Genomic DNA, 15,089 nt, shown 5'->3' with positions numbered 1-15,089 from the left:
TGTACGTACATAAAAAGCTTGAGCTTGCCAGCTACACTTCCTCCACAGGCATTGTGCATGAATTGAAAACAAAACAAGAGTGTGGCAGCGTGTACTGTATTTGGGGCAACAATGCTCCTGGGCTTTTGAGTAATCCATCATACCCAGTCACCTCTTGCAACTAGCGGGTGTGAACAGAGTACTGGTGGCTCCAGGATCTCCGTCACAGGGGTGAGAAGAATGGCTGTTTGTCCAGGATTTAGTGGAAGGGGGGAGGGGAGGGGGGGAGGCTACTGCAAGCAGTCGTGGGGTGGGTGACCCCTGGCCACTGTGAGAAGAAGCCATTCTTACTGACTCCAGCACTGGAATAATGAACTCTATTAAGAGACAAGCTGCTTCAAAGGCCAGGCAGAACAAGCAGCAGCAGGGTGACAGCACAAGGTCTTTGTCCGGTGATGAAAAGCTTTCTTGTGACTTTCGTGTCCCTGTGATAATAGTAAAGGTCCATTCTGCATATTCGCTGACATTTCTGCATATACGAGTGGGCCGAGAGCTCGAGCTGAGCCAAAAAAAGGATTGTGTCATGCGTCAGAATGTTCTTGTGGCATATGGCAAAACGGCTAACACATGCGATGAAGACTTGTGAAATATTCACATTAATTACAGACGGCAGCCTGTAGGTTTGAAGCAGAGAGAGAGAGAGAGACACACACACGAGTGAGTTATTGGGCCAGCGTCTTTGGGTCGTCTGGCTGCGCTGCCTCCAGAGGAGAAGACTCTCGCTTCAGCCCCAGTCATTGGCTCTATTGTGCTTTTGACTCAGATCACTATCATGATGGCTTTATTGTGCCAGGAATCTGGCAGACAAAAAGCAGGAAATGGCTGGGAGTCACGCAAGGGATCTGGAGAGGCATGTGGGGGAGAGCACTGGAGAAAAGGCTGTGTGTGTCACCAGGACAGGGGAGGGAGAGAGAGAGAGAGGAGTGAGGACGGGGGGTTGACAAACAGACAACTACTGTATGTTTTCGACCTCTGCACGATCGGATCGCTTGCACCTAAGATACTACAAATCTGAATAATAAGAGAGTGAAAGCAGGAGTGTTGTGCGTTAGTTGATTCCTTCCTGAGCAGCAGAGGAGGAGGAGGAGGAGGAGGAGGAGGAGGAGGAGGAGGCTCTGGATGTGTTGTTACCTGCTCTACAGTGAGCGGGGAGCAGATCTCCTCTCCTCTCAGGATCATGGAGCGTTGAGTTAAGACCTCTGACAGCTGGAAGGAGTCCAGGCCAAGCAGGTCACTGACATTACTGACCACTGTAACACACACAGAAACAGATATACACTTACACCATGTATGAGAAACACAGAGCGCAGACAGTTCAGGTGACTCCTATTGATGTCAAACAACAGACGTGACACGCACACTGCGATCCTATACAGTCTATACGAAACTTCATTCTGTCGGCCTCTGCAGTCACTGTAGTTCAGCGGGTCTTTGGAAAAGAGGTCAGACGCAGCGAACAAAGGAGCCTTGAGCTCATGTTACAGCCTGTTCAGTGCTCTGTCTGCTAGTACAATGTCAATCAAACTCGGGGGCGATGAGGAAAACTGCAGAATGGTCCAACATCAGTGGTGAATTTATGATGTGCTTTAAAAAACAGAGATTTCCTATAATAAATTCCAACAGAAACAACTGGTCATTTTAACTGAGTTTAACCTCTTGAAGCTGCGTGTTCCAAGTTTTCACCTTTAACAACATCAAGCTTTTTATTTTCCCCCCATGGTTTGATAAACATCACATAAATCTGGGATCTGCCTGGTCTAGCACTTTATGCCGTCATATGAAACACATGCTCACACGGACCTTTCCCTAACAAAAAAGTGTTTAAAAATATTTAAGAACATTATCCTAAAAGGAAAAATCTAAAGTAAAGTTGTCTGGATTTGAAGGTACATAGTCAGGATGGTCTCACTAAAGAGCTTATGGTGTTGAAAGGTTGGCTGCTTCTGCGTCTTCATGCCAAAGGAGAACTTGTTTGGTAAACACTATGCTCTCATCATTATGATGATAATTATTTCCCAAGGTTTTTCTAATTTACCCCAAATGAAAACAGGAACTTCTTGTTTCATTTAAACCCAAGTGTATTTCATTCATTATTCTTTTTTTTGGAAACATCCAAATATAGATGCATTTTGTTTTCCTATGTTCATCTGACCTGCTGTGTACCGACTAAAAGATGTGTAAAAACCGAGTGCACTCTCTCTTTGACCTCTATACTTAGTACCAAATTACATAGTTGTTTCTAGAAAATCTTCGAGGAAACGATGACAGCATTACTCAGAACTCTCAGACATGAAACATTCCCAGAAGTTCATATATGTGAGTTTAACACTGTGCTTACAGACCGAGGATGTGAGTAACACTTTTGTCAAGGTCATCACAACGTACTCTGTGTGGTAGATTTATTATGCATTGTGTATATATACTGTATATGCAGTGCAAACATATAGTACATATCTCCTACCCCCTTTTGAAGTGATCTGAGCTCCACCAGCGGTCATAAACTCAATGTTGCCCATCTGGAGGACAGCAGACAGTAACTTGAACACATCTCTAATCTCCTCCTCAGTGAATTCCATCACTTTCAAAGCCTCCTGCAACACATCACAGAAACAGTGAGATGAGTCTCATGTCATGTAATGATAGTATGAGCACATTAAATTGGTTTAAGATGTGAGAATAGGTCAACTTTTGCTTTGAACTGTAAAACAACAGCATTTATAAAGAGCCTGTAAAGCAAACACTATCATATACTGTGTTTCCCCCAGTTCAACTTTGTGGAGGATAAACCTCTGTCTTGCTTGCAGGATACTCTCATGATAAAGGATTATGGCGCCCCCTGGTGGTCCAACAAACCGTCTTACCATGACAAAGTCAAAGAGCTGCTTGTCGTCCAGACTGCTGTCCTGCACACAGCCTGCCTGGCTCAGGTAGTGATATGACTCAGGACCTTCAGACAGTAAGTACATGTCTGTAACACAGAGAAATAAAAACAATGACAATGAATGGGGAAAAAAAGTATTTACAATGTAAAGTAACAACCACAAAAAGTAATGTTAGCTCCTATTTGCAGATTGTTATTGGGTAGATTTTCATTACTTTTGTGTATATTTGACCAACTATAGTACTGTATTGCCAAACCTGTCTTTCTACCATTTATCAAACTTAATTCTCTGACTCTGGTGACTGTAGTTGGTCAAAAACTTAGAGCACCCCTTTAAACTCTATAAAACCTAACCTCTGTGGTCTTTGTCAGCTCCTGCTAACAGTGCGTAGAAGATGTGGTAGTTTCTCTCTCCGGGATTCTGTCGAACCACGCGATTCTAGGAACGAAAGGAAGGTTATAGGAAATTATATTTCAATATTCAATGTATCTTGAATATGTGGTATGAATCTGGTATCACATATCACATGTGAATAATTGAGTGTTTAAAATTAGCACAAACTTACTTTTTCTAGCAAATCTGAAAAGTGGTAAGTCAAGGAGAACAATGGTAACAGTAACTGTGTCCTATAGATTTTAGGTCTTTACAGAATATCTTGATGAATTTGAAGGATACAGTCGATAATGCAGCCTCCTTGAATGTTCCCATTTTGGGAAAAGTGGAGCTGGATGAACTTCCCAAAGCGACTGGAGTTATTGTTGTAAACAGTCTTAGCATTTCCAAATGCTTCCATGATGGGGCTGGAGAGAGAGAGAGAGAGAGAGAGAGAGAGAGAGAGAGAGAGAGAGAGAGAGAGAGAGAGAGAGAGAGAGAGAATTAAATAACCACCTGTTTTCTCCTCTGCTAAGGAACCTTTCAGTGATTGTTTCTATTTTGATGTAGATGTGTATCCAGATGCAGATTATATTTCATCAGCACACACCCTCACACTGTTTTTCTAGCTTGTGTCTAAAACATGTTGCATTATGCAAATGACGGATTTCTCTCTGATCAGTCTGGTGAGCTAACACAGAGAGACACTTTTTGTTCAGTTCTTAAATTCTATTGTTTTTAAATGGGAATATTTTCAACCAACGATGGTCTCGATTGTGTTTAAGAGGTTTTCCCATCCTGCCGATAATGTGATTTTGGTGTAGCCTGTATCAGTCACTGGAAAACAAATCAATTCCATTATTACGAGGATGACATCAAAGAGGAACAAGATACTGATTCTGAGTTAATCTTATTGACTTTGCTCAAATGTGGTTAGGAACGTGGTGAGATCATGGTGCAGGACAGATTCAACATACTGATTAAGTCATATTGACATACATTAAAAACAGTGAGTGTAAAAGCTAAACACAAAATATACCTGACAGGGACAATGATTTATGATTCCTAGCATATGCAAAATACCTGCTCTGGACGAGGGCCTGCTCCACCCTGGTGGTCCTCTCCGACGGAGGAGCAGCTGCTGAGTTTTGACTCATCACGGAGAGAAACTTCAGCAGCAGCTTGGTGCTCTCCGTCTTCCCTGCACCACTCTCCCCACTGAGGATGGACAGACAGAGAGAAGTGAATATATAGATGATGTCATGATACATCCCATTGGAGGAAAATGCCAAATTACACTGAACAAAAATATAAATGCAACATTTTTGTTTTTACTCTCATTTTTTATGAGCTGAACTCAAAGATCTAAAAATTTTTCTATGTACACAAAATAACTATTTCTCTCAAATATTGTTCACAAATCTGTCTAAATCTGTTAGTGAGCACTTCTCCTTTACAGGTGTGGCATATCAAGATGCTGATTAGACAGCATGATTATTGCACAGGTGTGTATTAGGCTGGCCACAATAAAGGCCACTCTTTCATGTGCAGTTTTATCACAGCACAATGCCACAGATGTCGCAAGTTTTGAGGGAGTGTGCACTTGGCATGCTGACTGCAGGAATGTCCACCAGAGCTCCACCAGATGGTAGACAGCGTGTATGGCGTTGTGTGGTCGAGCGGTTTGCTGATGTCAACGATGTGGATCGAGTGGCCCATGGTGGCGGTGGGGTTATGGTATGGTATGTTATGGATAATGAACACAGGTGCATTTTATTGATGGCATTTTGAATGAGATACCGCGACGAGATCCTGAGGCTCTTTGTTGTACCATTCATCCACGACATGATAATGCACGGCCCCATGTTGCAAGGATCTGTAAACGATTCCTGGAAGCTGAAAACATCCCAGTTTTGCATGGCCAGCAGCATACTCACCGGACATATCACCCATTGAGGTGGATAGTGCTCACTAACACAGATGTAGACAGATTTGTGAACAAGAGAAATGGACCTTTTGTGTACATAGAAATAGTTTTAGATCTTTGAGTTCAGCTCATGAAAAATGGGAGCAAAAACAAAAGTGTTGCGTTTATATTTTTGTTCAGTGTAAATTCACTATACAGGGGAACTATTCTGCAATCAAAGTCTGCTCTCATAACTTTATTGATAAGGTACAGCTTATTATTTTCACCTGATGAGGACACACTGGCTGTCATGCCTCTTCCACAGGCAGCGGTAACACTCATTGGCCACGGCGAAGATGTGAGGAGGCAGCTCCCCCATCTGGTGTTTGCTGTACAAGTCGACTGCAGTGCCATCGTACAGCCCTACTATCGGTTTGTATGGATTTACTGCTGCCAGGATCGAACCTATGTTAGTCTGGAGGAAATGTAAAAAAAAAAAAAAAAAAGAAAGAAATCAGGCACAAGTGTGAGGGGAGGAAAAGGGAAAGTAGGATAAAGAAAGAAAGGAAAAGGGAGACAAAGAAGATTATCACAAAGAGAAAATGCTTTTAATCCATTTTAGACAAGGATTTGCAAATCTATCGGCTTACCGAGCACAGAATAAATATTTAACTTTTCACCCAGTTTCCTGTCTCCTTCCTCTGACACGGTACCTGTAGTCAGTAATACTCTTAAACTGGCCTAGTTTGCACTGAGGGTGGTAGTATTTTAGGCTCCATTTCTCCAGTGTGGGTAATGCGCTTTGGGGAAAAGTGCCTCACAAAAGTGTGTTTGTGGGTCATCGTACTGTTCTGCGACACTGTGTGGACAGACTGGGTGCAACCTCTGGGATGAGATTAGGAGATAGGATTTCATAAACATAGTTACTGTGCGTCTGTGGCAGTGATTATCTTTAATAAAGCCCAGATCGAGTTTCAAGGGAACCTCGGTGGACTTGGACCGTGCAAATAATCCTGGTTATGAGACCAGGTCAAACTAACATATCTGACATCTTGCATTCTTGAAGTAAAAACAGAGCTCTTAATTTGAAACGTTTTTCTTTCACCATTGTCTGAGGTTCACTATAATCTGGGAGTTACCTGCATCACTTCTGTTAAAGTCTGGTTCTTGAATGAAACTCCAAACTTGAGTGATGTGAAGTGCTGCTACATCGCACTTGCCTGAAAAAAATAAACTTTCCCGCTGATGTTTGTTGGATGGTTGGAGATTTGTTTTTACATTGAAATCTCACTCGAGCCCTGCTACACATCCCACTTCCACAACACACCGCATCTCACCCACAGAAGAGTGGGGTACATCACGGTGGTGTTGGAGCAGGGTGCATGTGCATGTGCTCACAGACTGAGACGGTATTGTGCCTTACGTAGATGTTGTCTTTCTTGTAGCGCAGAAACAGGTTGTGCATGATGGCAGCTTCATGCAGCTCTGCCAGTGTGGACATGTCCTCGACTCCATGGACACTGGTGGGGTGCATCGGGTACACCGTCTCTCTGTTCAGCTCTGCTCTCTGTAGGTAAAACACCTGCAACAACACACACACAGTTCCCAGTTTAATTCATTGAAATTTCAATTAACTGATAAGTAACATTTCAGAACCACAACACACTGCTGCCAAGGTTAAGTGCACAGTAATTGCAACAACCTCATGAACACTTCCAGTATCTGCCATCACTGCAATGAACAAGGCCGCCGACAACCACAGGCTCCAGGGTTTGAGCAGCGGCGGTGAAGGAGGACAAGTTTACACACATGCGGCTCAGACTGCTGGCACAACATCCGTCTCTCTCTCTCTGACCATAGCACATGAATGCACGGATAACAGGAAGATTGAAGAGAAGATACACGAATGACCCAGGTTCAAATGACAGACTTAGCGAGTGCCTGCCCGTGCCTGCCGTTGGCATACCTGCACAGCAGCAAGGGAACACCTGTCTGACACATGCCCAGACCTCTACCGATAGATTTGTTCTTTTCAGTGTCTGCACAATAAATCTATCACTTGTCACATTTCTGCAACAAAGCCAATTAGGCGGAGAGGTAAAGTAAATGTGATGACTGGGAATGTCTCGACTTTCAAGGCCCAGTTTTAGTTGTGGAGTAGATGAGAGAGGGAGAGAGAGAGAGTGAGAGAGATTTACTGGAATCTCTCCAATGACGTAAAGCTGAAAAACAGTTTCACAAACCAACAGAGACAGAGCCTCTGGGTATCAGATCTCTAATGGATGAGACGTGAGATAAGAGAACAGACCGACTACCACTGTGGCGGTTGGTTGGTCACTTGATGGGAAGTGTGTAGATCAATACTGATGGACAAGGGGCTGGAGGTTGTGGCGTCCCAGTCCATTAACTAGCTGGTTCTTCTGGCATATTCATATTGTGTTCCAGTTGGGAGCAGATCTGCCGAGTCAGCACAGAGGGGCTGCTGTGGGAGCCGCCGACTTAGAGCAGACGAAGGTTTGAAAGGTTTTAATTGATCCTAGGAAGGTGCAACTAATGAATTGGAGGTCTTTTTGTAATGTTTTGAAGTGGAGGCCGTAATGCAGCAGAGGTGAAGCAAGGTGAAAGATGCTGTTAACCTCTGTAGAGCTGAGGGGAACCGATCATTCTCACTACGAAGCAACATCTTTACATGCCGTCATTTGACCCATCATTATTATGGAAATATTGATTAATGCAGCTTTAACCAAGTCAGTGGCTTCACAGAAAAGCATTAAGACCTTCCATTACCGCCTTTGTTGTCAAATGAAATAAGCTGTAGCACCAAAGCTGTTCTGTATTACGCAATCCTCCTCCTCTTCTTGTACATTTATCCACAAAAACTGGCCTTTTATAGGATACACATACACTACACATAAATAAATAGGATATTGGTCAGCTGCATGAAGATGTGACTGAAAAAAAAACATAATTTATGTTATAATGTATCTGCATGCGTCTCATCCTACACATGATGGATGTGGAAAACTGATGAGGGTTGAACTGCTGGAAAGCCAACTCTCAGTTATGCAGCCTCCTACTCACTCTACTGTGAGTTGATGAGCTGACTGATCTGGCAGCCGCGTCCATTTCAGGTCTAAGATGTCCACTGAAGAGTGTGGGTGTATCCTGAGAGACAATAGCACAATAACAATGCAGTCATCAGTGAGTTGGTGCATGGTTTTGTGTTATTAACAGTTTATGAAAGCCTGAAGACTTAAGGGAGAGAAGCAGCAGCACGTGCAGTGATGTCATCCACAGAGCAGAGGCTTGCAGATTTACAGCCAGATGTCCCCAAACATTTGGTTTTAACCCCACCCTCTCCTCTCAGGCTAATTGGCCTGGATTCACAAAGGCATGGACAAACTGACTAATAAATCACAAAGGCTTTTTCACTTGTTTTTCATCCTTAATCAGCATCATCATTCATTGATTCATTGTTCAATTACATCAGCCGCTTAATGTGATTGATCATTGATCATTATCAACACCTGAGCACTGCCACTGATTTACACAGGAAAAAATAAACCGATTGTCATACATATGGATAAAAACATGATTACAAGTGCGTTCAATTATTTCACGTAACAAAACTGTGCCGCAATCGACTTCACTTTCTGCTGACACTGATGGAGAGACGCTGTGTCCAACACCCAATCAAATAAACCCACAGTTATCTGGGATACGTCCTCTGCGCCTCACAGCATTCCTCACATTCCCAAAGCTCAAGTTCGAAGTTGCATTGAGGTGACTGAAGGCAAAGATAATACGGGATAACAAACAACTGGGAGAGGCTGCGGGAAAAGATTAAATTCTCAGCTTCACCTCAAGTTTCACAGCTGCTTTTAACCAAACACGCGATGAGCCGTGTGCATGGAAAGCACCATCATCACTCCTCCGGAGTTATACGTATATACCCCGAAGGAGAGAGGAGGGGGGGGGGCTGTTTGTTCATAATGCCGGGTGTATGCGTCTACTGTATATGTGTGTGCGCAGATTCCCCATGTGCTTGTCTCTCTGTCTGCTGCATATTGTTTGACCTTTGTTTTTGATCTTTTCACAGATAACTTGCTGTTCGGATTTCACAGAAGAAGCCTCGGGGGCTTTTTCGGAGATGCTCAGGAGAAAAACATCACTGGAGTTTCCAGCATCAAAAGAGGTCTCACATTCCTCTGTTTTGCCCAACTCTGTCCTTTTATTGCTTTAGTTTCATTGTTGGTTTCATTCCTGTGAGACAACTCACTGAGCTGTGTCTTTGTAGGCAAAGCAGTTTCCTCATAAGCATGAATCCAAATACTCGACTCCACTACACAACATCCTGTTTGTGCAACTAAAAGGAATCTAAGATGAAACATGAGAGCAGATTAGTCTGAACGTATACATCTTATTGTTCCCTTTCAATGTCTACTACGAGGTGCAATAATGTTTTAGTGTCCATTATGACTAGCAGACATACTGGAACATTTTCCCATTGGGAGCTGTGGAGTAGTCGGTAGTACTCTACTCCATGTGATGCTACCGAAAACACTCCAACAAAAGCTAAGCTGACTAATAGACTACAGTGATGAAACCCTGCGTATCCAATGTTGTTAGTTTTCAACTTCCAAAAAGACAAATCAGATCAAAGTTAGAATTTTTGAATTCGCTCCGGGGGCGAGATCAAAACTCATTGAGCAAATCTAATTTACTTTGAGCACAAATTGGTTTTAATTAAAGTGTTTCCTTCCTGAGGGGGCTTTCACTTGGAGCACGTCGGACAATTATCACGATGGCCGTCTCACATGGGACACGGTATCATCAATGTTAATGATATGAGTGATGTAATCGTGGCTGGAGGTGCAGCAGCATGCAACAACATGTGATTTGTAATTGATTGTTGAAAATGTTGACCGTGAAAAGAAAAAATCTATTCTCTCCAAATGGATCCTGGTGTTGACACTATAGTTACACCATACGGGTCACAAGGCTGGACGCAAATCAGACAAAAAATACCAGATGTATCAAACCAATGGATGTATCCACTCCAAAAGATGTTTAATCTAAATAGCAGATGGAGGGTGTGTCCTAGATAACCATTATCTTTTTTTTTGTCAAGAGATAATTCATTTAATAACGTTTGATATTAACAGACATTCTGAATCCAGACATGATCCATTATATTTTTTATATTTTCAACTCCATAACACATGCACGAGATATGTAATTTGTATGACAATGACAGACTAGAAAATATATTAAACTAGAAAATTATTCAATGTTAGAAAATATCCCCACTACTCTGAAGAACAGAAATAATTCGAATAGTTGATTAATTTATGTCAATCATTTTTCTAGTACAAATATCAGCCATGCTGCATCTCTCATATGTGACATTTTGCAGCTTTTCTTTCTTGTGTGACAGTAAATCACTGTAATACGTATGTTTACAGACTAAAATAGCGGGATCAGTTTTTGTAATGATGATGTAATGGTATCCATCTGAATTTCAAAACTTTCTTGCAGCTGTAGAGCTCCGTCCTTTTGTTTCCACCTCAGTGAAACCACACCCTGCTGCTGCTTTGTTCCCCCAGCTCTGCTGAATATTCACATATAGGCGGGGTCAGGCCCGCTGACTCAGGGGTCTTTGCGCTATACTGGGGGGTTATTTATTCAGGCCTTTAGAAACGGCACATGGGCCGACAAAAAAATCCACAGGCTTGTAGATGCAGAGACACAGTCTTGTTTGTCACTGTCTGTTTGTGCCTCTGTCTCTTTTTCTTCCATCTGACTCTCTCTCTGTCTTACAGTTGTCTCCATCTGCTGAAGGGGGGAACCCACCCAGACCTGGGGGGTTATGAGGGGGGACAGAGGGGAGTTAGGCTTATTAATGTGTAAAAAAAAAAAAAAAACAGTGAGAGAATTTTACATGATAACAAGCTTTAAAAAAAATCAGACAAAGTCTTTCTTATTTATAATGCCTAATTTGGCAAAGAGCAAACCAAATGCTACAAATATTTGTTTACCACACACTCGGACACAGACGCTCACGATAATGTTTGTGTGAGCACTTTACTTGCCATGCTAATGAATGCACATCACTGGTTTTAAGGCTCACATAATGGCTCCATTGACTAATAATCCAGAGAAGACTGAGGGGCCATCAATGACCTATTTTAAGCCCCACAGACTGTAAAGCTACAGGGCCTGGACGACTTACCAAGACTGAAGTCTCAGCTCTTTATTTAACTGAATTTATCCAGAGCAAAGCATACTGTATACCGTACCTGAAGAGAGAACAAAAGGCGTATGGTATGAGCTATATGTTTTTGAGCAGTAAATAAACAAGTCATGCATAACAATGGTATTTGGGCTTTGTGGATAAACAGTCTGAGATTGTTTTTGTTCTGTAGGATGAAGATGACATCACCAGCGGCAGCCATTTAGTTCAGGTGACAGAGGCTTCCTGCTTTTCTTTACATGTGCACCCGTCTGGGGATAACTCACACACTGTTAATCCAGCTGGTGCCATCTGGCGACATAAGAACACACACACACACACACACACACGGATGCACTCAAACACACATTGACGTAAGATATTCGCCCCTCAGCCTCAGTTTGTCTGCTGCATCTTCAGGCCCACTCAGGTCTGTGTGAGTTATACTGTAGCAGGGAGGAGACAGTGATGAATGTTGATATGATGGTTTAATGTGACAGCAGCCGGGTCGGCCTGTTAAAAGCCCACACAGTGCAGGTAAGGACGCCCTATGGAGTCTGCAAGATGAGCACTCAGACAGGGAGCAGCACCTCAGTGTAAGCAATGAAGCAATGAATAATGGTATATCTCACTCCCTGGGGGGTGGTGGGGGGAGGCAGTTGCCTGGATACATTTACCAAACCACCACCTGCAATGGCTTACGGGTGTAAAAACACCAGGACACAGACAGACAAAGGTAGACTGACAGAGCTCGTATGAATGAATACCATGAGTTTGCTGGAGGAGCTGGATTAGGTGAAGGATCGAGACTAGATCAGTAAAATGCCAATAAACCTCAGCAGAGATGTAATCCAGGAACAGGGATCACGTAAGGTCAGCCAGGGACCGTGAAGGTGGAGACGGTCCATTCCTGTCTCACATTCCTGTCATTCTGGCTGCATAGTCTTAGGACTTGGACACAGGATCCATATGTCTGGCCTGAAGTCTAACACATACTATGAGCACACACGGTCAGGCTTCAGGGTCAGCTGCATCGCCGTCGCCCAAATCAGTGCCGAAAAAATGTGATGCCACAAAAACCTAGTGTTGTTCTTTTCAAATCCCGCTGAAGGTGGTGAAATGTTTTCAGACTGAGAGCAACGTTTGTAGTATCCAGTCATATTTAGACAATAAATAAGAAGTAGGGGCTCTCATTCCTTTAGTCAACCTCTGACCTGGTGCTGTGATAGATGGTGTTTCCGCCCCCCCTGCCCCACTGACAACACATGTTTGACCTCTCACACCTCACACTCATGCCCAACACTCGTCACAGGAACATCGTACAACTATGCTCAAGTGGGGAGCACATGAATGAGCCCATGTTACCTCTCAAATCTTTTTATAAAGCCTCATCCTTACCACAACATACTTGATACGATACGATACAATATGACACATTTTTCTTTGCTGTATATCTGGTGATGCTGCGGTAAAAAAGAAAATGTCTATTTTCTTTTGCTTGTCATTTTGTGTAAGAGAACCAGCATATCATAATCATATATGTTATTAGCTTAAAATATTAATGAGGACTGGCCTTTTTTCTTAGTTTTTCTTTTTTTCCCATCTTCTCTATTCAGTTTTAATAATTCAATTCAGTCCCTATCAGTGTTTTTTGCAACTCCCCATCACATTTCTGTTTGTTTGTTTGTTAATCTGTATTACTTGTATACGCGAAAACCAAGATAGAGAATATTGCATAAAACACATATTCAGACATCCAGGAGCCACAGAGCAACATTAGCATTTATTTAAAGTTGTATATATAGATAATGCTAAAAAAAAAGAAGCTCCAAAGCACCAATGAGATGCAGGGTTGCATCATAATTCCCTGTGTATTTTCAATGACACCACCACCACATGTCTCCCTTGTCCAAATCAGGAGCGAAGGAATAACACAGGAAGTCATCTTGTGGTTGGGATGACAGATGTGTGGCTGGTGAGGTTGGACATGGAAATGAAGCTATATGTCTTGTTCCTGTAGACAGAAATGTGCAAGGGGTCACACCTTGTTCTTTCCCAAGGCCATGATCGGATCAAAGGCCTGCGGCTGTGTTCAAGTTTGGAGCTAACGGACAACTGTATGCTCTGTTCAACGGGGTCTCCAGTACAAAAGCATTCTGCAAAACCAGAGTGGTAGTGGAAGTTTTTGATCAACACTTTCTCACAGATGACATTGAGTTAAAGGCTATTTTCTAAACAGCCATTGCCACGAGTCTCTCTCTCTCTCTCTCTCCCTCTCTCTCTCTCTCTCTCTCTCTCTCTCTCTCTCTCTCTCTGTCGGTCTCTCTGACAGGATTTCCTCCAGACACAAAGACCACCATCCACTGCCAAACAGATAAGCTCGGGCCAATGACTTGTCACAAGAAGCCCATTCCTGTCATTCTTACTTTATTACAAAAGGTGTTGATCCCACAGCTGAGTGCTGAGATGAAACATGTGTGCAAACAATTAACTCTCTTATACACACACTGGACTACACCCTTCACATACTGTAGGACAGGTAACCCTTTAAATTTTTAACAGAAACGGCGGGGGAGGTTTTATATGTACATTCTGTTAGTCATGGCCTATGGGATATCTGGTGTTCATTTATGTGTGCTGAGAAGATTTTTGCACAGGCTTTGGCTTCAAAAAACGTTTCCTTGCCTCTAGGGTGGCCATGCAAACATAGTGTGAAATCCTAATGCTGCATGGTACAGACACAGCACACAGATGCAGGTTTAAAGTGAATCCTTGGCAGCATTAATGGTTCAGTGGGGGAGAGAAGCGCTTTTCTTACCTTCCCATAGTCAGTGGTGAGGACCAGGGATGCATCATCACAAGAGCTGACGGTGGAGGGGAGGAGCTGCTCTTTGTGTCTCAGCCAGACACGGGCCCCCTGCAACACAAAAGCCAGCGAAACACCATTAGCATCTGGACACAGGGCTCATATTGGAGTCATTCGTTTCATAAGAGAGTACTGGACATTTGCATTACAAACACATTTTAGAGGTTTAGATGATGCCATTGACACGTAGGCAGCCCATTATTAGAAATAGAAACCGTCGAGGGCAAAGGTCAAACCAAAAATATATTAAAGAAATATTCCTGGCAATGTTTAGGTTTATTTTGGAAGTGCCAGCTGAGTAATACTCTAACTGTTCGCTTTGAACAGTCAGCAGAGATTATGCTGCAAAACGCCCTCTGGTTTTCTTCTCCCACTGTCTTTTTCCATTTTCCCTTTTTCTCAGCTTTGCCACATAGCTACTCACTCACCACACCAGACTGGCACAGTTATCCTCTTATTAAACTGTCATTGACTTTTAGCAGAGAAGGCCTGCATGCTGAGGGCGTGCCGGAGACCAAAACTACCACTCAGAGACAGACTCAGAAAAACTGTCAAAAGGGCTTTCAATGTGAGTTTAATCTACTACATGACAGAGAAGAATATGGCCCTAAATGAATGTCTGGCCACTTACAAATCAGTCAATCAATTCAAATGTTTCTCTGCCTGCCCATACTTTCATCTTTTCTATATTTCACTGAGGGAAAAAAAAACACAGCACACACTTGTTCCAGGTGGAGATTAACACCAGCGCTGCAGCTGATCTGGGTGGCCTGGTCTGCCGTGTTTGTGTAT

At 42.9% G+C, this 15,089-nt stretch overlaps 1 protein-coding gene across 1 annotated transcript in view; it reads right to left on the bottom strand.

Moving 5' to 3' along the window:
* Positions 1 to 15,089, bottom strand: part of myo10l3 (myosin X, like 3) — a gene marked incomplete at its 5' end in the record, with an annotated part of 55,314 nt that overhangs the window by 25,907 nt on the left and 14,318 nt on the right. Inside the window, 10 exons of the mRNA XM_083996741.1 lie at positions 1,171 to 1,289; positions 2,501 to 2,630; positions 2,901 to 3,007; positions 3,275 to 3,359; positions 3,487 to 3,500; positions 3,597 to 3,721; positions 4,377 to 4,511; positions 5,487 to 5,674; positions 6,623 to 6,781; positions 14,250 to 14,348. Coding sequence (XP_083852867.1) covers positions 1,171 to 1,289; positions 2,501 to 2,630; positions 2,901 to 3,007; positions 3,275 to 3,359; positions 3,487 to 3,500; positions 3,597 to 3,721; positions 4,377 to 4,511; positions 5,487 to 5,674; positions 6,623 to 6,781; positions 14,250 to 14,348 — 1,161 coding nt within the window. The remainder of the gene's footprint in view (positions 1 to 1,170; positions 1,290 to 2,500; positions 2,631 to 2,900; positions 3,008 to 3,274; positions 3,360 to 3,486; positions 3,501 to 3,596; positions 3,722 to 4,376; positions 4,512 to 5,486; positions 5,675 to 6,622; positions 6,782 to 14,249; positions 14,349 to 15,089) is intronic.

Source organism: Trachurus trachurus, assembly GCF_905171665.1.
Source record: "Trachurus trachurus genome assembly, chromosome: 21".
NCBI classification, from domain to species: domain Eukaryota; kingdom Metazoa; phylum Chordata; class Actinopteri; order Carangiformes; family Carangidae; genus Trachurus; species Trachurus trachurus.
This window is presented reverse-complemented; position numbering and strand designations above follow the sequence as displayed.